The 21,849-nt window shown below is 38.5% G+C and overlaps 1 protein-coding gene across 3 annotated transcripts; it reads left to right on the top strand.

Annotated features, from left to right (window-relative positions):
• Window positions 1–883: 883 nt before the first annotated feature.
• LOC125276181 (C-type lectin domain family 4 member F-like) lies at window positions 884–15,005 on the top strand. 3 transcript variants are annotated; one of them, XM_048203701.1, is made up of 7 exons: window positions 890–1,429; window positions 6,757–6,885; window positions 9,708–9,755; window positions 9,884–9,946; window positions 10,043–10,158; window positions 10,260–10,372; window positions 12,536–15,005. In XM_048203701.1, the coding sequence occupies exons 1-7, from the start codon at window positions 1,354–1,356 to the stop codon at window positions 12,702–12,704; spliced, it is 714 nt and encodes a 237-aa protein (XP_048059658.1). In that variant the 5' UTR covers window positions 890–1,353; the 3' UTR covers window positions 12,705–15,005. The 3 variants fall into 3 exon arrangements, with proteins under 3 accessions (XP_048059660.1, XP_048059659.1, XP_048059658.1); XM_048203703.1 differs by lacking the exon at window positions 10,260–10,372 and having other exon boundaries at window positions 884–1,429; window positions 12,536–12,603; XM_048203702.1 differs by lacking the exon at window positions 6,757–6,885 and having other exon boundaries at window positions 887–1,429.
• Window positions 15,006–21,849: the final 6,844 nt, after the last annotated feature.

The following is a 21,849-nucleotide window of genomic DNA, read 5'->3' as shown; positions in this document are numbered from 1 at the left end:
TTTAGGTGAGTGTATGTCATAACATCATATTATCATACATCAGCCCTGAAAAAAGAGTTTAATGATCTTACAGCCCGATACAACACACTCAGAGAATGGCTGTCCTTTTATGATGGTGAGTGTCAGTTTATAAGCTTAGTGTGACACAAAGTGTGAATATTTTTGCACATGGATCTAGTTTGATTAAGTTTATGATCTAAATAATGGAAGGTTTAATCACACTTTATTCATTACTCACAGCTCAGTCTTGTAATCTCTCTGTGGATGGCTGGATAAGCTTGTCGTGGAAAGCTGTATTTATTCAGCTCTGATAAACTGAACTGGTCGAGCAGTCAATATGTCTGTGTTTCTAAAGGAGCCAATCTGGTCACCATACCATGTGTCAGTGTCAAGGGTGTTCATTCAACAATTACACATAAAAGGCTGCAGGAATATATCTGTCCAAAGTTTTTATACACCATTGTTACAAAGAACCACTCTTTTTGTTTTGTTTTCTTAAAAAGTAGCTGGATGTGAATTATTTTTATCTTTTGACAGCCCTATTTTAAGTCATAAGGTTTAACAAAACAAAGAAAAAAATTATATCCCCTCAACGTTTTTATCTACAACATGATTGGAAATAACAAGACATTAATATGATGTTGACAGCTCCAAAAACAACAGAACATTTTCTTTTCTATGATGATGAAAAATAAAATAAAATAAAGTGTCAGAACTACCTCTGAATTGCTGTCAAATGAGTATTTTAGAAGGTGTCATGATCTGCTGTAGCAAAATCTAAATGCCGAAAATTTGAGTTTTATGTTTAATAGGTGTCGAGGTGACTGTACAGCACACAAAGACAAAGAGTACCACAGGAGATAGGACAGAAGCACAGGTTCACATTATAAGATGAGACAGGACAAAGAACTGAACAGAACAGGTAGTGCTTAAACCAGAACTAAATGAGGGAACTGAGATAATAATGAACACTATAGGTGAACAAAATGGCTAATGAATACACAGAGGAAAAATATAGGTCATAGGGAAACATAATGAAACGGAACATAACTCTAACAATAGGGCTAGTGAAGCTATAGACATTTTATGATGTTTTAAGACTGTACAGTATATCTCGATTGCCACCATCCTCATTCTTCTCTCTTGGAGAACTCAAATATATAGCCCCAATTATACCTTATTTCAGAGACTATGTCTCATTATATTCAAAAATGAAATATTAGTAGCTAGATCTCTTATTGAGACTTATGACTTAATTATTTCCTGTCTGTATTAATGTGAATGACATTTTATGTGACTTCCTTATTCTGAACAAAACGCAGCTGTGGACACATCTTCTGTCAGGCTCATGAGATGGATTTAATGTATGAAAATTCTGGTGTCATACTTTCAACAGTTGCTTCAAATGAAAACTGCTCTCAATTCAAAGGTAAGAGATTGACTGACTCTCATTCATTTCTATTTTAAAGATTTAGCACTGTAGTAATGGTGTACAAGGTTTTAATTTGTAAACTCTAAAAAATACATTTTATTTATTGGTATAGATCAGGGGTCGGCAACCCAAAATGTTCAAAGAGCCATATTGGACCAAAAAAACAAAAAACAAATCTGTCTGGAGCCGCAAAAAATTAAAAGCCTTATATGAAGGCAACACAGGCTGTAAGTGTATATTAGCTATATTAGCCTACTATCAAAATGACTAACTAGGCTACAAATACATAATGAGGTATTCCCGAGGTATATATTTAAAAACTGCTGAAAGCTACAGAAAAAAGAAGCAAATGGATCGGTGCAATCCACAGAAACAGCTGGACTCCAGCAGAGAAACATGGATTTGCAGTTATCTTTTTGTGTCAAATTGTTGGATTTTGAGGTAAAATCATTCCATATATATATTGTATTGTTATATATTATGTTGACAAATCATCTATTAAATATTTTCCATCTTATATTCTGCATAATTGTGCGTTTTAAAATAAACACTGACAAAAACTATACTATAAAACTATATGTTTTAGGGATGGACAATATGACGATATATATAACATTGATATAACGTTAAGTAATTACGCGGATTTAAGCCTAAGTTACCTATATTGTAGTTATATAAAATATTCACAGGCAGATTTGCTTTATGTATTTCCTCGGCGTCAAATCAGGCACATATAAATGTCAGGAAACACGACTCCTGGCTACATGTCAATATCCATGGATTAGGTTTATTTGACAAGTTGTAAGAAACACTTTCGAGTCCAACCTTTAGTGTAATTCGTTTGTTTTTACTCGCGTTTTCGCAGTTTCCTCTTTTAAATCCAGTCACGCAGCAGGTTCTTTTGCCAATCAGTCCAGCTGAGGGAGCGCGCTTTCGGCGGGAAAGTGACGTCGATGGCTATGACGCAAATCTTCGTTGACAGAAATGTTGAAATTTAATATGTATTATACACATTTTTACAGCATTGAAAAACGTTAAGAATGTTTGTGTCATGTTTGTCCTCCTACATAAACCATATGAAAACAAAAAATATATATTTTTTCCATTTTAATACATTTTTGAAAAAGCTCCAGGGAGCCACTAGGGGAGCGCTAAAGAGCCGCATGCGGCTCTAGAGCCGCGGGTTGCCGACCTCCGGTATAGATGGTTCCATTCCCCAAATGATTCTTTATATTGGAAAAAGGTTCTTCAGATTATTAAATGTTCTTCACTGTAAGAAAAAAAAAAAAAGGTGATTTTAAGAACTGTTCACATAAAGTTTATTTGGGGATCCAAAAATGGTTCTATGGCATCACTATGAAAACCACCTTTTAGAGGCTTTATTTTAAAGTGTGTGTCCATTCAAAAATAACACATTTTGTCAGACAGTTTTGTCCAAAGAAGGTTACATTGCATTCAAGATATACATTTTATCCATTCCTGTGTCCCCTGGGAATCAAACTACGGAGACTTGCTACAGCCATTACATTCACAGACATTGCTGTGAGCATGTAAGACATGCTGCTGCTGGACATGTAACATACATGAAAGTCAAACAAAGCAGGAAACAGAAAAAGGGGCAGAGCCTTCTTTAACACAAACACCTAAACATTGATACAGGTGTACAGGCAATGGCAATAAAGCTGTGGTGCAACAGCTTAAGAAGACTATTGCTATACATTGCAAAGCTCTTTTCACGCTACACAGTTAATGGGAGATTTATGTACTATTAGGTGGTATGTGGTACTATTGTACTATACAGGTGCTTTTGAGTGAGAAACAAGCTGCTGCATCGACAGATATGCATAAATCTGCACAATGATGAAATATACAGGAAGCCCCCAACACAAGGACAGGAAGGTATAGACACACACTCCCCAAAAAGGTATTTCTTGCTGGAACTGTATGATGCATTCAGTGGTGTTTTACCAGTCACTGTGTGCACTGTTAAGTGCAGTGATTCCCCCCTGGGCACTTCAGTGTAAAAGAGCAGATTTCTCTAAAAGTGAGCACAGGCAGCAAGCATCTTTTTAAAGATGCCTTTCCCTCCGTGTGTTTCCGGATGCGGTCATTTATGTCCTCATCTGACAGCCACGATCACTGTCTCACATGTCTGGGCCATGAGCATGCTGATACAGTGTTCATGGATGGTTCATATCCTCATTGCGAGAACATGACCATGTCGACATGGCAGTCGTGACTCTACTTCTTCGTAAAGGCTAGAGTCCCCTCTGCATACCACAGGGCCAGATGCCGATAGCTGCATCAGACACTGGGCTATTGTCCTCTGTAGAGCAAGATGAAGCTGAGCTTCCACCCCACTGAATTGAATTCAGAAATGCAGTGGGCATCAGACTCAAGTGGAATCCTTCACCATGCCCGAGCACTTGCAGTTGAATGATTGGTTCCTGAGTGTGGCACACGGTTCACAGCAGTGTCCTGCCCCAGTGAATTCTTCCTTGAGATACACAAGGAGTTTCAGAAATTGTGACAGGCACCTTTTACTGCCCGAAGAGGCTTTGCAGCCTCCTCCACTCTCACTACCCTCGATGGTGGGACCGCCAGGGGGTACGTGGAGATTCCACAGGTGGACCATGCAATTGCTGTGCACTTGTGCCAACAAAGTGCTGCCACCTGGAAGAACCTTGCCACTAAGGCTTACAGTGCCATTGGACAGGCTGTCTGTGTCCTACATGCCATGACCATCCTGCAAGTCCACCAGGCCAAAGAACTAAAAGAACTGCACCAAGGTATTTCTTAGCCAGGGTCGATTTCTTAGCCAGGGTCCTCCGGGCGATGAAAGTCATGTTGCAGGCCCTCAGCCAGACGAGGTCCACCTTGGTGGTCCAGGAATGCAATCTCTGACTAAACCTTGTAGAGATGCAGGACGTCGACAAAGTGCACTTTCTTGATGCCCCCATCTCGCAGGGCATCCTCAATCTCTGGGTCATACCAGGTGCAGTGAGCAATGCTACACAACCTCACTCCCACTCTGATTCAGTTCACCAGAGGTGAGGTTAAATCCTCCAAGACTGTGCTTCATCCCCTCCTGAGATCTCTCTGTGGTCCTCTCTGGACTGCAGAGAACTCCCTTTGAGCCACTAGAGTCAGTCAAGCTTTAGATCCTGTCTCTAAAGACCATCAAAAGAGTGGGGGACCTGCAGGCATGCAGACCTGAGTTTGGGCTTTTCTTGCTCTTTTCTCATTGGAGCAGCAATAAATGTTTTGGTGGTAGATCTACTGGGGGGACCCAAAATGTCTTCTCCTTTTTTCCCTGCATGATATAATAATACACTTGGCTTGTATTATTCAGTCTTTTTTGTCACCTGCTCTGTTGGGGGTTAATTCATGTATGCTATTTTGTACAGCAGCAGCATCATGGGTACAACTGCACAATTGTTGAGGGGTATGCAAGATCTGTGGAAATCAACTGATAATAACATTAATTAATTTGCCGTCTCACAAAACAATGTTAAATGTTGATTAACTTCAAGACTTACAGTGATAAAAAAATATGTTAAGCTTATAATTCCCCCCTTTTCTTTTTCTTTTTTGTGCCCCAAATGCATCCCACCTCTATCCATTTTGACCATGGGACAGAATTCATAAGTTTACATTTTTACATATAATTAAACAGAGTAAAAGATATGCGTATTTGTTGTGCTGTCTGGGGGTAGGGCTTCGAGCTTGGAATTTTAGCCCGAACCCAGAGTACTCCCCCCTGTGGTAAGAATAGATATAACTAGATGTGTGGAGATGGGGTGGTGGAGGGATGCTGATAAGCTGTCAAACGAACAGAGATAAGTCTGCTGTATATATACCTCTAGTCTTTGGCTGAGTTGACTGACTGAATGCTCTCCATTTGTGCTGATTAGGTTAATTAACTTAACCTGTTCCTCAAAATCTTTGTTAATAAAACATAATTTAAAGTAATGTCAGAGGGTGAGCGGTTTACTGTATATTGATATAATCAAAATAAATTTAAAATGCTAAACAAAATCTAAATAAAAATGTTTCTGTTCGTATTTTTTAACAAATAACCTTTAATTTATTTTAGGGCTGTCAATCGATTAAAAATTTTAATCTAATTAATTACATACTCTGTGATTAATCCATCTAAATTAATCGCATACATAATTTTTGCTGTGAAAGTATTAAATATTTCAATTCAAATGAATCAATGCAGGGTTTTTCCTGGGCCAAAAATGGTCTTTGGTGGTGACAGACATGGTCATCCACACAAACAGTAAAAAGTGCCCTACTATGCACACTTATGTTCTCATTTCAGAGTTGTTTGAGTAAATGATTCATTATAGACCGTGTGGACAGATCAGTTGTTGTCATGATTCATTAAAATGAATCTGTTCAAATGAGTCATTAGGTCGCGAATTGGACATTAGCGGACGTTGACGCGTTTCGTGCGAATCGCGACTGTTATTAGGATATCGCAAAAGATTTGTCAACACAGAAAACACTTCACCACTGGATAGGATTTTCTTTTTGTTTACTGAAAGTGTGGTTTATGTCAGCTGCACGTGCAGGGCGCCTGTCAGAGAGGATGAGGTGACGTTCTTTTGAGCACTATTCAGGTTATTCAGGAAAAACATTCTCCGAATGTGCCTTGTGAAACATGGATTCAGTCTTACGAACTTTTAGCATTGTGTTAGTTGATTTAGATTATTATGTGTGAGGTAGAGAGAGTGCAAAGACGGTGCTTACTTTGAAGACAGAGAGAGCTCGCGCGCACGAGGGAGGAGCTCTGCTCGTTCTGTCCATCAGCGCAGCAGTCATCTCCCTCCTTCATTTTACAGTCAAATGGTGGCTAGAACGACTCCAGGTTCAAAGGTCAATACGGAATGGATTTTTCCTTAACGCGTTATTTTTTCTCAGATTAATTAATCAAAATGAACAAATTATTTTGACAGCCCTAATTTATTTATAAAATTTTATTAAAGAAGATTTTCAAAGAATGAATTTGGCACAATGACATGCATTGCACATACTGCATACCCCATTTTTGCACCCATGAGCAGCATGTCTCACTTTTTCACAGGAGCATATAGTGTTATGTATTGGCAGCAGCAACTCCTGTACTTGCTCTGCAGCAGCAATAACCATCAGCAGCAGCTCCATCAGCAGATCTATTCCACCAAGACCAAACATTTCAACATGGTCATATCCATTACTTATTAATGTAATATAAATTAAGAAATAGATCCAGACAAAAATGTTGAACCGATGAAAAAAAGGTTCAGAAATGATTTCCTTTATATAACCATCCACAGGCAACTCCACTAAAAAGCAAGAAGCAGACCAGGAAGTTTGTCCATCAAAGTGCACTAAAGTTCTTCTGATCATTCTCAGTGTCTCTCTTGTTTTGGCTATTGGAGGTCTTTGTGTTCTGGGGATATTATGTGAGTTTATTTCTCTCTCTCTCATATATATATATATATATATATATATATATATATATATATATATATATATATATATATATATATATATATATATATATACAGTATATATACACACACACACACACACACACACACACACACACCCTGATCAGGCATAACATTATGACCACCTTCCTAATATTGTATTGGTCCTCCTTTTGCTGCCAAAACCGCCCTGACCTGTCGAGACATGGACTCCGCTAGACCCCTGAAGGTGTGCTGTGGTATCTGGCACCAATATGTTAGCAGCAGATCCTTTAAGTCCTGCAAGTTGCAAGGTGAGACCTGGATCGGACTTGTTTGCTCAGTTGGATTGAGATCTGGGGAATTTGGAGGCCAAGTCAACACCTCAAACTCGTTGTTATGCTCCTCAAACCATTCCTGAACAATTTTTGCTTTGTGGCAGGAGCATTATCCTGCTGAAAGAGGCCACAGCCACCAGGGAATAACGTTTCCATGGAAGTGTGTACATGGTCTGCAACAATGCTTAGGTAGGTGGTACGTGTCAAAGTAACATCCACATGGATGGCAGGACCCAAGGTTCCCAGCAGAACATTGCCCAAAGCACCACACTGACTCCGCCGGCTTGCCTTCTTCCCACAGTGCATCCTGGTGCCATGTGTTCCTCAGGTAAGCGATGAACACACACCCGTCCATCCACGTGATGTAAAAGAAAACATGATTCACCAGACCAGGCCACCTTCTTCCATTGCTCTGTGGTCCAGTTCTGATGCTCACATGCCCACATTTGGGGCTTTCGGCGGTGGACAGGGGTCAGCATGGGCACTCTGACTGGTCTGCGGCTCTACAGTCCCATACGCAACAAACTGCGATGCACTGTGTATTCTGACATCTTTCTATCAGAACCAACATTAACTTCTTGAGCAATCTGAGCTACAGCAGCTCGTTTGTTGGATTGGACCACACAGGCCAGCCTTCGCTCCCCACGTGCATCAATGAGCCTTGGCCGCCCATGACCCTGTCACCGGTTCACCACTGTTCCTTCCTTGGATCACTTTTGATAGATACTGACCACTGCAGACCGGAAACACCACACTGTATATATAGGTAGAATGAGCCTAAAATTCAAAATACCAGGGCAAAAATGCCCTGTATAATTTGTCTCATGTTTATATTTTTACGTACTGTTTCGAGTAGTGATGTGTCTTTTTGAAAGGAGCCGACTCTTTGTAGTGCCAAATCTTCAGCCGCAGGCAGGAGTGGGACTTTATTTGGATAGGCACACCATGCAGTCGATCATATGAGAGAACAGACTAGGATCATAACATTATGTGAAAGAAGGAAGGGGGACACACGCTCCGAAGATAGCGAGGTAGCGGTACAGGCCAGGTACACAGAGCAACAGAGAGAGGCGATGCAAGCACGCTGGGAGAAAGTGAAAAAATGTCGCAGATCAAACACGACAAATTGCTCATTCTTGGTGACATGAATGCAAATCCAGGGCCACGGACTGCCGGCTTCAAAGACGTTGTCGGACCATTTGGTGTGGGTACTACAAATGACAATTCAGGCCGTCTTCTTTGTTTATGTTCCTCCGAGGGCATAATGGCCACTGGATCGTGGTTTTGAAGATGAGATATTCACAAGTTTACATGGATATCTAATGATGGCTGTACAAGGAAGGAACTGGATCACATCCTGGCACGACCGCTCGGCATTGTTACCACCAAATAGCGATCACCGCCTGCTTATTGCGGCCATTGCAATTCCATTTAGACCCATATACAAGCATAAGCCACAGCCAACATTTAATGTGCAAACGCTGACAGACAACCTTGAGATGGCTCAGCGCTACAATATCACCATCGAGAATAAATTGTCAGCACTGGTTGATCTTTCAGAGGATGTCGAGACCGCATGGGCAACAAACAGTGAACTATCCACACAGCCGCCAAAGACAGCTGGCCCTGAGGGTATTTCACCAGAACTACTGAAATGCACCATCAACTCTGTCAGCAAAGCTCTCCACAAACTATTTTTATGGTTGTGGTCTTGTGGGCATGTTCCTGCTCAGTGGAAAGAAGGCATTATTATGGCTCTGTACAAGGGTAAGGGTCCAAGGAACGAATGTTCCAGTTATAGACCCATTACACTTTTGTCTGTTCCAGAAAAGGTATTCGCTCACGTCCTGTTAACAAGGATTTAACCTCTCCTTGTGTCTCAACGCTGCCCTCAACAGTCAGGTTTCAGCCCGGGCAGATCTACAACAGATGCCATCCTCGCTCTTCGGCTCTTATCAGAAATACACCATGAGTTCAACTATCCACCTAAGGCAGTGTTTAACTCTGTGGATCATCAAGCACTGTGGAGAGCATTGCGGGGAATCAGCATTCCAAATTTCCTGCTAGATCTAATTAAGGATCATCATTCAGACACAACTGCCAGAGTGGGTTAATGGCTCACTCTCTGAGGAGATTACAACCACCTCCGGAGTCAGGCATGGCTGCGTTCTGGCTTGAGCACGTTTCTGCAGAGCCGTGGATTGGATCCTTGAGTGAATAGCGTCTCAGAATGATGTAAGCTACGAGAACATGATTTCACTGTACATGTACATAGATGTACATTTAAATGTGTCATGGCAAAAAAAAAAAATCTAATTGTAGAGCCTGGGTGGTAGATCAAATATTGAGAATATTACTGTCATGGGTCAACAGGTGGAAGATGTCACAAAGTGACAATACTAACACACAGTATTATTTTTAGTACATGATTATTCATGTACTTTTATTGTAAAGTGTTACTGTTTTTTCTTTAATCAGATGTCAATGTTTCAATGCAACTGTCTGCTCAAGAGACCACCAGCACAAGTGAGTAAAATATATTAAATGCACCCAGTACAATGTTTCATTAACAGTTTGTAAAAAGAAATGAGTACTTAATGATTTTGTCTGCTTTTTTTTTTGTATTTTATTTTCTTCATAACTTTCTATACCAGTCATGACAGCAGAGCTCACAGACAACTACACCAGAGTTAGAGAACAACTGTCCTTTTACAAAGGTGAGCTATTTCTCTTTTAGACACATAACACAGGCTTAGACAAAGTTATTTCTGCATTCACAGCTCAGTCTTTGAACTGTGAAATGATCTTGACAGATTGGGTTGGAACGCTGTACTTCTTCAGCTCTCATAAACTCAACTGGTTGAGCAGTCGTGCTTTCTGTGTTTCAAAAGGAGCTGATCTGGTGATCATAACCAGCCAATCAGAACAGGTAAGACTGAGAAATTTTGAAGTAACTGATGTTGGATGTCAAAGAACTAGTATTGCACAATGTGACACATGACTAGTAATGTGAATGTGATTCTCTATTAGATGTTTCTGATCTCTAAAATTAAAGAAAGTCATTGGATTGGTCTTAATGATCTGGACACTGAAGGACACTGGGTTTGGGTGAATAACCAAACTCTCAATGAAACTGGAGTACAGTAAGAACACTGTCTGCAATTGCTTGTTAATTAATGTAACATATATATGTCCTATTGAATTCCACGGTTTTCTATATCAAGGCATAATAAAAAATCATCTGGTCCTTGGCAGGTCTTAAAATTTGGAGAATAAAACCTCAGATGATGCATCACACCGTGTCATCATTTATTCAACACAAATAAAGCCAAGATGCAAAAGACATGGGTGACAAAGTAAGGACACCCCATGGTTCAATTGCTTGTGGATCCACTTTTATCAGAAATAACTTTAAATAATAAAAAAAAAATGACTTTATCAGTTTCTAATATAATTCTGGAATTTGGCCCTCTCTTCTTTACAACGTTGCTCCAGTTTATTGAGGTTTGTGAGCATTTGTTAATGCACAGCTCTCGCCACAGCATTTCAGTCGGGATGAGGTCTGGACTTCACTGGGTCATTGCAACACCTTGATTCTTTACTTTTTCAGCATTTCTGATTTGTTTAGTGATCTTCGGATCATTGTCCAGTTGCCTGACCCAATTTTGGCCAAGCTTTAGCTGTCGGATGGATGGTCTCACATTTGACTCTAGAAAACTTTGGTTACAGAGGAATTCATGGTCGACTCAATGACTGTGAGATGCCCAGGGCCCATGGCTACAAAACAAGCTCAAAATCATCAGCCCTCCACCAGCATGCTTGACTTTTGGTATGAGGTGTTTGTGCAGATATGCTGTTTTTGGTTTTCACCAAACTTGGTGATGTGCATTATGGCCAAACATCTCCACTTTGGTCTCATCTGTCCAAAGGACATTGTTCTAGAAGTCTTATTGTTTGTTCAGATTTAACTTTGCAAACCTAAGCCATGCTGTCATGTTTTGTTTTGTTTTGTTTTGTTTTGTTTTGTTTTGCAAAAAGAGGCTTTCTCCTGGAAACCCTTCAAAACATTCCATACTTGTCCTGTGTTTTTATAATTGTACTGTCTTGAACTTTATCAGTTAACTGAGGTCTGTAGAGTCTGAGGTGTAGTTCTAGGGTTGTCTGCAATTTCTCTGAGCATTGCAAGCTCTGATCTTGGGCTGAATTTGCTAGGAAGTTCACTCCTGGGAAGATTGCACTGCAAAAAATGCTGTTCTTAGAATTTTTGTCTTGTTTTTAGTCAAAATATCTTAAAGTTCTTAAATCAAGAAGCATTTTCTTGGCAAGTACAAATTATTTTCTTGTTTTCAGGAAAAATAAATCAAAATTAAGCATGTTTTTCCTTAAAACAAGCAAAATAATCTGCCAATGAGGTAAGCAAAATAATCTTAATCTAAACTGAAAACAAGATTATATAGCTTATTCTTGGTTTGAAATAAGATTATTTTGCTTACCCCATTGGCAGATTATTTTGCTTGTTTTAAGGAAAAACTTACTTAATTTTGACTTATTTTTCCTGAAAACAAGAAAATAATTTTTACTTGTCAAGAAAATGCTTCTTGATTTAAGAGCTTTAAGATATTTTGACAAAAACTCTAAGTAAGAACAGCATTTTTTGCAGTGTGGCAACCGTCTTGAATGTTTTCCACTTGTGAATAATTTATCTCACTGTATAGAATAATGGACTTCAGACTGTTTGAAAATAGCCTTGTAACCCTTCTCAGATTGATAGGCAGCAATAATTGCTTCTCTAAAATCACTGCTGATGTCAATGGAGTCTCCATTGCCTGAAGTCTCCAGACACTCAAACTGCCTGAACTTCAGCTTTTATAAAGGTGATCACACGTGCTGGTGATCAGTTAATCAAAGATATTTGATTAACAGTGCCTGACTGTTACTCACCCTCTTAATTCATATGTTAACAGTAAGGGTGTCCTAACTTTGTCACCATTGAGTTTTCCATTTTGGCCTAGTTTTTGATAAATAAATAATGACAAGGTTTTAAGACCTGCCAAGGACCAGATGATTATATATATATATATATATATATATATATATATATATATATATATATATATATATATATATATATATATATGTATATTGTGTTCATTACTCCCACCCACAGTAACTTTGGGTTTAATTACTTGGCCCCAAAAAACTTTGAGAACCCCTGTTTTACAAATCCTACAGCTAGGTTTTCTTCAAAATATTGTCGAAAGGAAGAATATGGTTTTAACCCTGATCTTCTGTTTCTGCTATTGAAGGTTTTGGTTCAAGAGGGACACTCAGAAAAGTGAACCTGATAACTGGAGAGTAGTAGATCCCACTGGAGAGAACTGTGCTGTTGTGAAAAATGAAGCCATCGGTTCAAACGATTGGTTTGATATTTCTTGCAATTATCAGAAGAAGTTTATCTGTGCAAAGAAATTTTAATTTACCTCCATCAGTGATTTGTATTGAAAGAGGTCTATTTTGAACATATTCTTTTGGATTTGCTTGCTTACTCTGTTAAAGTGATGTAATTTTCCTCCAGTGAAATGTATCCAGTTGTGATTTGTCTGGCATTTTTAAACTCTAGAAGCTATAAACTGTCAAAACAACTGCATTTCTGTAGCTCAAACAGTAAAGCATGGCACTAGTAATGCCAAGGTCATGGGTTTGATTCCCAGGAAATGCATCAACTGATAAAACATATTACCTTGAAGGCAATGTATGTTGCTTTGAATAAAAGCATCTGCCAAATTTATTCATTATATATACATATAAATGTCTCATTAGTTATATAGGTCAGTATGTTCCACAGGTATTTTAACTCAACAGCACTTATACGCAATTCAGTTAATCTCTGATAACTGCTTCATTTGCTCTGATTTGCTCTGAAAATCTAAATGCTGATCATTTGAGATTTCATGTTTAATAGGTGTAAGGGGTGGCTATATATACAGTGCACAATGATGAAGAGTACAAGGAAATAGTCTTTCAATACAAAAATCCACAGGAGATAGGGCAGAAACACAGGTAACATCCACATTACAAGATGAGACAGGACAAAGAACTCAACAAAACAGGTAGTGCTTATACCAGAACTAAATGAGGGAACTGAGATAATAATGAACACTATAGGTGAACAAAATGGCTAATGAATACATACGGGAAAACTAGGTCACAGGGAAACACAATGAAACTGAACATAACTCTAACAATAGAGCTAGTGAAGCTATAGACATTTTATGATGTTTTAAGACTGTACAGTATACAGTCTCGATTGTAATGCTTTTGCCACCATCCTCATTCTTCTCTCTTGGAGAACTCAAATATATAGCCCCAATTAAACCTTATTTCAGAGACTATAATATATTCAAACATGAAATATTAGTTGCTTGATCTGTTATTCACACTCATAACTTCATTATTTTCTGTCTGTATAATGTGAATGACATTTTATTCTGAACAAAACGCCGCAGTGGACACATCTTCTGTCAGGCTCATGAAATGGATTCAATGTATAAAAATTCTGGTGTCATACTTTCAACAGTTGCTTCAGATGAAAACTGCTTTCAATTCAAAGGTAAGGCCGAGATATTATCAGTATGCATTCATTTCTATTTTAAAGATTTAGCACTCTAGTAACGGTGTACAGAGGTTTTCATTTGAAAACTCTTAAAAATACATTTTACTTATAGGTATAGATGGTTCCATAAAACTTCAGACCAGTTCTCACATCACTGTTGCTTTAGGCAGTATATCTAAATTTTTAATTCACACTTTTGGCAGATGCTTTTATCCAGAACAACTAGTATTACATTTAACATTGCATGTGAATGCTTTCTTCTTTCTGAATCCATGACCTTGTTTGTATCATCATGATCTGAGTTACAGGGAAGACAGAGTTTTATTTAAATGACAGTGTTGAGAACGTTTGACTCCCAGGGAACACATGAATTAATAAAATGTATATCTTGAATGCAATATTTGGACAAAACATCTGTCAAATGTTTAATTGTTGAATGAACATACACTTTAAAATAAAAGCTCCAAAAGATGGTTTTCATAGTGATAAATCGTGGAATGGAATGATTACATGCATTTGACTTCTGGTGTAAACTAAAAATGTTGGTGTTCTCAAGATGTTGTGAAAAACAGTAACATGATTTATCTCATCTATCATGAGGGGATAGGGGTCACATAGGTGTAGTTGTCAAAATATCTTTATCTCAGTTAAGGTTTAAATCAAATATCCACTGTTGTTTTCTCTAGAAGTGGTTTTGTATGTTTTATTTCAAACAACCAGGTTTAAACATCAAACATTTTATATATTTTGAGTAAAAATGATCACAATTAAAATACACTGGCAAACATTCAGTTCAGTGAACGTCAGTCAACTGCAAAATGAAGGTATATTTTAATTAAATTAAACTTTAAAACGGAGTTCCCCATCTGTCAGTGAGATTTGCATGGCCGACAGCTCACTCATTCAGATTTTTGCTTCGGAGCCGAGTGGCTGTTTGTGCTTGTGAGATTCTAGAAACTTCATGTGCCCGGTCTCTCTTCATCATGTGATCTTTCTCTGTACACCCTAAAAGGATTCAGGCCTCACGTCATAATTATAAGTGAACTTTTACAGTCCTTTTATGTACTTCAGTTACTGAACTGTTAGTTTCACTTCTTATTTTCTAATTATATAATGTACCCCTGGACAATAAACTGTGTGCCATGATTGAACTGCACTTTATGTGTCTGCCTAGTCATTGGTACCCAGGTATACCTGCCTTTCTGTGCTAGATCGCTCAACCTGAATAGATCTTCTTGAAATACTTGATCTCCAAATTATTTTATCTAACAGTGCTTCAGCATTCACTCTGCATTCACACATTGAGGTTGTGACTCTGTTTCCTCGTGAAGGCTAGAGTCCCCTCTGCACACCACAGGGTCGTGGTGGTCTACACTGTGGGAGACCTGAGGGTTACAGTGGCAGTGCTTCTGCTGAGCCAGTCCCCACAGACCTCCCAAAGCGACATTGGGGTGGTTCATGTGAGGACAAAAGTTGGGATTTGTCAGTGTACCATACCAACTCCTATTGTACAGAATTCTGACAGAATTAAGGTCGTCCTGAAGATTGCATGGTTTGACCAATCAGATGAAATGGCCATTTCAGCGCCACCCACATGTGCAACTGACATTTCTAAGCCATAAACTGATTTGTGTACCATAAATGAAACATGAGAAATTGAGCCGAAATCTCATTTTTCCATTTGTTAAACTAAACAAACAAACGAGCTGTCTTTTCATTTCTTGTTATTTCATTAAAAATAGGAAAATAAACGATCAAAACATGGATCCTATTGCTCGGTCGGCACCTTTTGTCAAAGTATTTTGTGCTTTTGTTGTAAAATAAATGTAGCAAAGTTGAATACTTTAGTTTTTACTCAAGTTAAGTAAAAGTAGAAGGACCACAATTTAATTATAGCCTACTCAAGAAAGTAGAAAAAGATCTACTCAAGTACTGTAACGAAAGTATTTGTAGTTACTTTCCACCTCTGCCTCCTTGCCATTTCTGTTCAGGAATGTTGTATTATCATTTTCTATAGACCATTTGAAGGATGTAAAGAATAACAAATGCGCTGGATTGCTACTGCGCATGTCTGGTTCTGAAGCATTTCTGGTGGTGCCATTTTTAAATCACAGATCTGTCAAAACAAGCATGTACTTTTAGTCTAGTGCAAACAGAACAGCTAAGGTATTTACAAAAACCGAAAAGAAATGATAATGTGGAATTACTGTACCCTTTAAAAAAGGCCCCATTTACACTAGATCCTCGTCTACACTAGTGTTTCAGAAACAATCTCTGTCTATACTGACTAAAAACGCATGTCACATGACCATTCATGCACACTGGGCATGCGCATACAAGTGTAAACCAGGGGCGTTTCCTCCGAGTAGACAAGGGAGGCAGTGCCTCCTCAAAAAAAATAGGATGAGAAAATAATCCATATTACATATAAAACAACACAAATATTACAAATTATGACATTAAAAAGAGCGCAAGTCACGTGTATTTCTTAAGGAACACTGCCCAACAGCGACACCCGCAGGTGAAGTCACAGAGGAGTCATGCTTTACAGTCAACGTATGGCGGCCCGCGGGCCAAATCTGGCCCGAATCATGGTAGAAATGAACCGACTATTTGAAGCCGGAGAGAGGGGCTGAACATTTTTTCCTTTAAAGGCAGGAATCTGTGTCTGTAGTCTGTTTGCATTTTTAATTTCGAGAACCGTTCATCCAATCGACTAAAGGGATCATCATTTGGTGCAATATAGATGGACCCGAGACGCGACACATTCAGAATTAATAAACTTTTAGTAAACTACAGTCAGAACAGCGCGAGCGGGAAGCGGCGCACCTCACGGGGCAGGGCTTTGCTCCGAGAACGGACACTGCAATAGGATATAAAACGCACACACACAGTCTGTTAATTAAGAATACTTTTAAGGTAGTCTATATTTTTCTGACTAACAAATGGCACAGTAAGGGTAAAAATAAAGAAAAACAAAATTTAAATAAAGAAAAAACAAAATTTAAATAAAGAAAAAACAAAATTTAAATAAAGAAAACGAAATTTAAATAAACAAAAACTAAATTAAGTTAAATTAAAAACAAGATTAATTTAGACTGATAATAACGGGTAAAAATGCTAATACATTTTGTTTCTATTATTCTATTTTCCACAATGTCAAAGCAACAAAACACAAGCTCAGACATGACTTCGTCCATACAAACTCTGCGTTCTGCGCTCTACCAGAGAACACTCCCGTTCTGGAACACGAGTCGGTTCTATTTCTAGCATGCACACGTTTTCCGCGTGGCTCCACTCAGCTGAACACTCACGCAGCCAGTGGCGCCGGCCTTATTCAAGGGGGAATGAGAACGTTTCGCGGGGGATCCCAGGTGTGCAAAAATAAAACAAAAACGAATATTCGATTCAAATTTTCAAATCGACCAAATATACCCACCGAACGAATATTCGGGTCCGTTCCATATTTATTTATTTTTAAATCTAACGAAAAAAAAAAAAGCCTTCTGAAAAGTAGCTTGTGCCATAGCCTGCCTTCAGTCAAGAATGACATAAACGCATTGCTCTCATTGAACATCTTTTATTGTTTCACGTGCTCATTTTTTCACAAATGTCAAAATTTTCCTTGCCTGGGATTTGCGCACAATTGCTGACAGTATGGACAGCTTGACAGCCTCACAAATTGAAGCCTAAAATATCGCTACCCCCCTGGTGGCTTGCTGCAGTACAGGTAATATGTAAAAAATAACATAAATTTGGAATTAGAATTAGTATATCAAATAATAACATATTAGGATACAATTAGAATTTTATTTTATATTACGAGTATCTGGCCCTTACAGTTTCTGCAGAGAAAAATTCTGGCCCTTGGACAAATATAGTTGATGACCCCTGCTTTACAGTCTATGGAGTCATGCCTCCCTTTCCTCTCATAGGAAACCATTTAAAATCATCAGACCCCCGGCGTGCGGTGGGTTTTGTGGGGGGTAATTGAGAATGAATGGGGGAAAGTCACGTGAGAGGAGGCAATGTCTCCATCGCGCTATGATTGGATGTAATTGGTTATGATTGAATATAGCTGTGTCCGAAACCGCTCCCTATCCACTATATAGTCCACTATATCGGGTGTCGGCCATTTTGTAGTGGTGTCCGAATTCTGAGTGAGTGACTTAAAGGTCCCGTTCTTCGTGATCCCATGTTTCAAACTTTAGTTAGTGTGTAATGTTGTTGTTAGAGTATAAATAAAATCTGTAAAATTTTAAAGCTCAAAGTTCAATGCCAAGCGAGATATTTTATTTAACAGAAGTCGCCTACATCGAACGGCCAGTTTGGACTACATCCCTCTACTTCCTTCTTTAATGACGTCACTAAAACAGTTTTTTGACTAACCTCCGCCCACAGAAATACACAAGAGTTGCGTTTGTAGAGTGTGTTTGTCGCCATGTCGTCGAAACACTGTTATTTTCATCCTGCAGTCCAATCACCGGGTCTGATTCCGGCTCAAATTGATAGGGTAAGCGCGTGCATCTCCACGTTATGGTAAGAGGCGTGACCTTTCCGGGCAAGATGCGCTAAACTGCTGTCGAATCACAACACAGGAACCGCTGGCACAATCAGAACTCGTTACGTATTTCTGAAGGAGGGACTTCATAGAACAAGGAAGTCATCAGCCCGTTTTTATGACAGTGGAAACAGCGGTATACAGATAAGTAAATTATGTGAAAAATACTGTGTTTTTTTACAGGCGAAACATGAACACATGTTATATTACACACTATAAACACAATCAAAGCTTCAAAAAAACACGAAAAACGGGACCTTTAATTCCCTACATTCGTTCACTACTTTTTACCCACAATTCTCTCTGATTTCGAGTGTACATTCGATGTACACTCGCTGAAGCACTATTTCCCAAAATCCAATGCGGAGAGGACTGTCGTTAATCATCAGTAGCGTATTCAAATCATAACGGTCGCCTGAGGGCGCTCAAACACCACCTCATCTGTGAGCGTGAGAGTCTATAACAAACTAAAAAAACTTTATTAAAAAAAATAAATACATGAAATAATGTACACTTGTTAATGTGTTTATTTTTGTTTACAGTATTTTATAGTATTTAAGGATTATAAACACATATTAAGCATGACAAACCAATTATACAATCGATTAAACTACAAAGCTGGCACAGAGACATGTATGATTACAAAATAAAGTCATTAGCCTATAATTGTTATTGTTATTAACATTATTTTATAATGTAAGTAACATGTAGGATAAAATTGTTTTATCGTGTCGAGCCGTTTCTGCGACAGCTCCAGCTCCGACGCACAGTGTAGCCTATACGTCAGTGTCCGAATTCACTCACTTCATTTCGTTCACTCCATGCAGATATAGTGCACTCAAATGCCATACACTATATAGAGAATAGTGAATGAGTGAACGAGTGAGCGGTTTCGGACACAGCGATTTGGTTTGTGCGATAAATCCCGCCTCTCCTTGACATGCGTGACGCGATCCGCGCGTCAGTTTGACTGAACAGATGGCGTCAATCGGAAGACTAATTGAAAAGTAAGTAAACAGATCACAGTTAAGGCTGGTACACACTGTGCGATTTTAGCCACGATTTGGTCGTCCGAGACAAATTTTGCAAATCCTAAAAGATTCCTATAACCCTAGCCTAAAATCTGTTGTCTTTCTGTACTCAGCCAACGGTCATTAACCGGCTGTCGGTTTTGCGATCAAAGTTTACCTCCGACGAAATTCTGGCAGTGTCAGAAGATTTGGTGCACAATCCTTCAGTGTGACTCCTACGACGAACGTCAAATTGTCTTCATTTTTCAAGACAAGCCATGCATGATCAAAATTAATGATAGAGATGTCTTTTTTAGCCACCATTTCAGTCCCGTGTGTAACGCAGCTCACGTTCATCGAATGTGTATGTTTTGATGATGTAAAACTCCGAACAAGTTTGCATGCGCGCGTCCGTTTTTTACGCGTCTTGACTGTCGTGCAGTCTGACATTAATGACAGCTGAGATCCCACAGTGTGACATGAGGATCATGTTCGTACAATCTGACAACCATCGTAAAGGACTATTATAAATCGCACAGTGTGAACCCGGCTTTAGATATCACCGCTTTATGTCACGTCAAAATCAAACTTGAAATGGACTGAAAGCATGATGACTGCGGGGGTTTTTAGAGCAATCAGCTTGGTGAAATTAAAAATACAATTCGTGTCTGTGACAGACGGTGTTAATGGAGCATGACTGATGATCCAAAATATCCTAGGTTGACAATTAAAAAGAAAAACCGCAATACACAAATAAAATATATTGTTTAAATTATTGCATTAAGTGATTATTTTGGAATGAATGTAGAAATGTTTAAAACACTAACTTGATGAGATTGACTTGGTTTTGATAAATAGAGCATTACATTGTTAATGTAAAATTACAAAATAGAATTGTATTTGATTTCTTTTTTTTCTTTTTTGATGTAGGCCTACTGTAAAGTAATGCTCATTTAACAAGGAAGATGTGTCAACTTTAAGAGTAATGCACATGAATTTACATTGATTCATAAAAAAAAATGTGCCTCCTCATTTCAGAACACCACTGCACGGCACTGGTGTAAACGTATGCCTCTTGGACAGGTGGGTAGCTGCAGTATTAAAAAAAAAAAATGCAGAGTTTAACTGCACAATGGCTACTAAAAATGACAACAAAGCCAGCAAAGATTGCAGTTCAGTCTCCATGTTATTGTCAAGGATACGCAGAGCGAACATGGGCAGCCATGCCATTGTTTGCCAAGTTGTTTGCCATGCCAGGTCTCCATTTTGGTCCATTTATACTGAAACACAACCCCGGCGTTTTCAAACTAAAACGGGGGGTCTCTGTTTTTGAGGTTTGAAAACGCTGGTGTAGTGTAAACAACAGGAGTAACCATAGCAAAACGTAAGTTTTAAAATGAAAACGCCCTAGTGAAAACAGGGCCTAAGACTTTGAGGCGCAAACTTTTCAACAGTATATAATATAATGCTGTCTACATTCCTCAAAGATACTAAGGTCTCCTAATGCCTCAAATCGAAGTTGAAATAAAGATGACATACTGCCATTATGGCAACAACTTAGAAGATTTATGAGGTGAATGCAGTGGGGGTTTGTCTGTCTTCTTAAGTGCAATTAATCTTTACTTGCCACACCTAATATTTTATATTTCTCTGTTATTATATTTAGGCACTTCACTGGTGTAAACCTCAAGAGAAAGAAGCTGAACAACATCATAACCAAAACCACCTGTTTCCTGCACTAGTTTCAATCTGCACTATTGCAGGAAATTATTAACCCAAGTTGTATATGAAGCATTTCCGGCATGAGTTTGGCATCTGATTTGTATGTAATGAGATGTGTAACATAATCAAAATAAATTTTCTCCTTTAGGATTTTCTGTTCTTTAAGATTAAAGTGTCCTACTGGATTGGTCTCAATGATCTGGACACTGAAGGACACTGGGTTTGGGTGAATAACCAAACTCTCAATGAAACTGGAGTACAGTAAGAATTTATGAATTTATGAAAAGTTGAGAACCAACAAAAAAAAAAAAAAAAATGGTGATAACCTAAACTACAACATTATTGCAAACAAGAAAAATGTGTCTACACATAGATTGTTTGTGTGTTAAAGGTTCTGGTTCAATGAGGGGCCGAGTGAACCTGGAGAGTACAGAATCTGTCTGGCGAGAACTGTGCTAGTCTGGGAGAAGAGAATGACAACTTTCAATCTTCAGAATAAAAAATAAATAAAAAAAATAAAAAAAATAAAAAATATTACCAGGACATTATCCATTTTATGCAGCTTGCTCATATCAATGCTACAAAAGATCTGTGTTTTGTGTCTAAAAAACAGCAACAATTAACTATAATACTTAGTGTGTGCTATAGCTAAATGAATACTGTAAATGTAAAGTGTGCTACACCTATTTCAAGACTTTTGAGGCCATATTATAG

This window comes from Megalobrama amblycephala, linkage group LG9 (genome assembly GCF_018812025.1).
Source record: "Megalobrama amblycephala isolate DHTTF-2021 linkage group LG9, ASM1881202v1, whole genome shotgun sequence".
NCBI classification, from domain to species: Eukaryota; Metazoa; Chordata; class Actinopteri; order Cypriniformes; family Xenocyprididae; genus Megalobrama; species Megalobrama amblycephala.
Note: the sequence above shows the minus strand (reverse complement) of the source record. Positions and strands in the feature narration are given on the sequence as shown.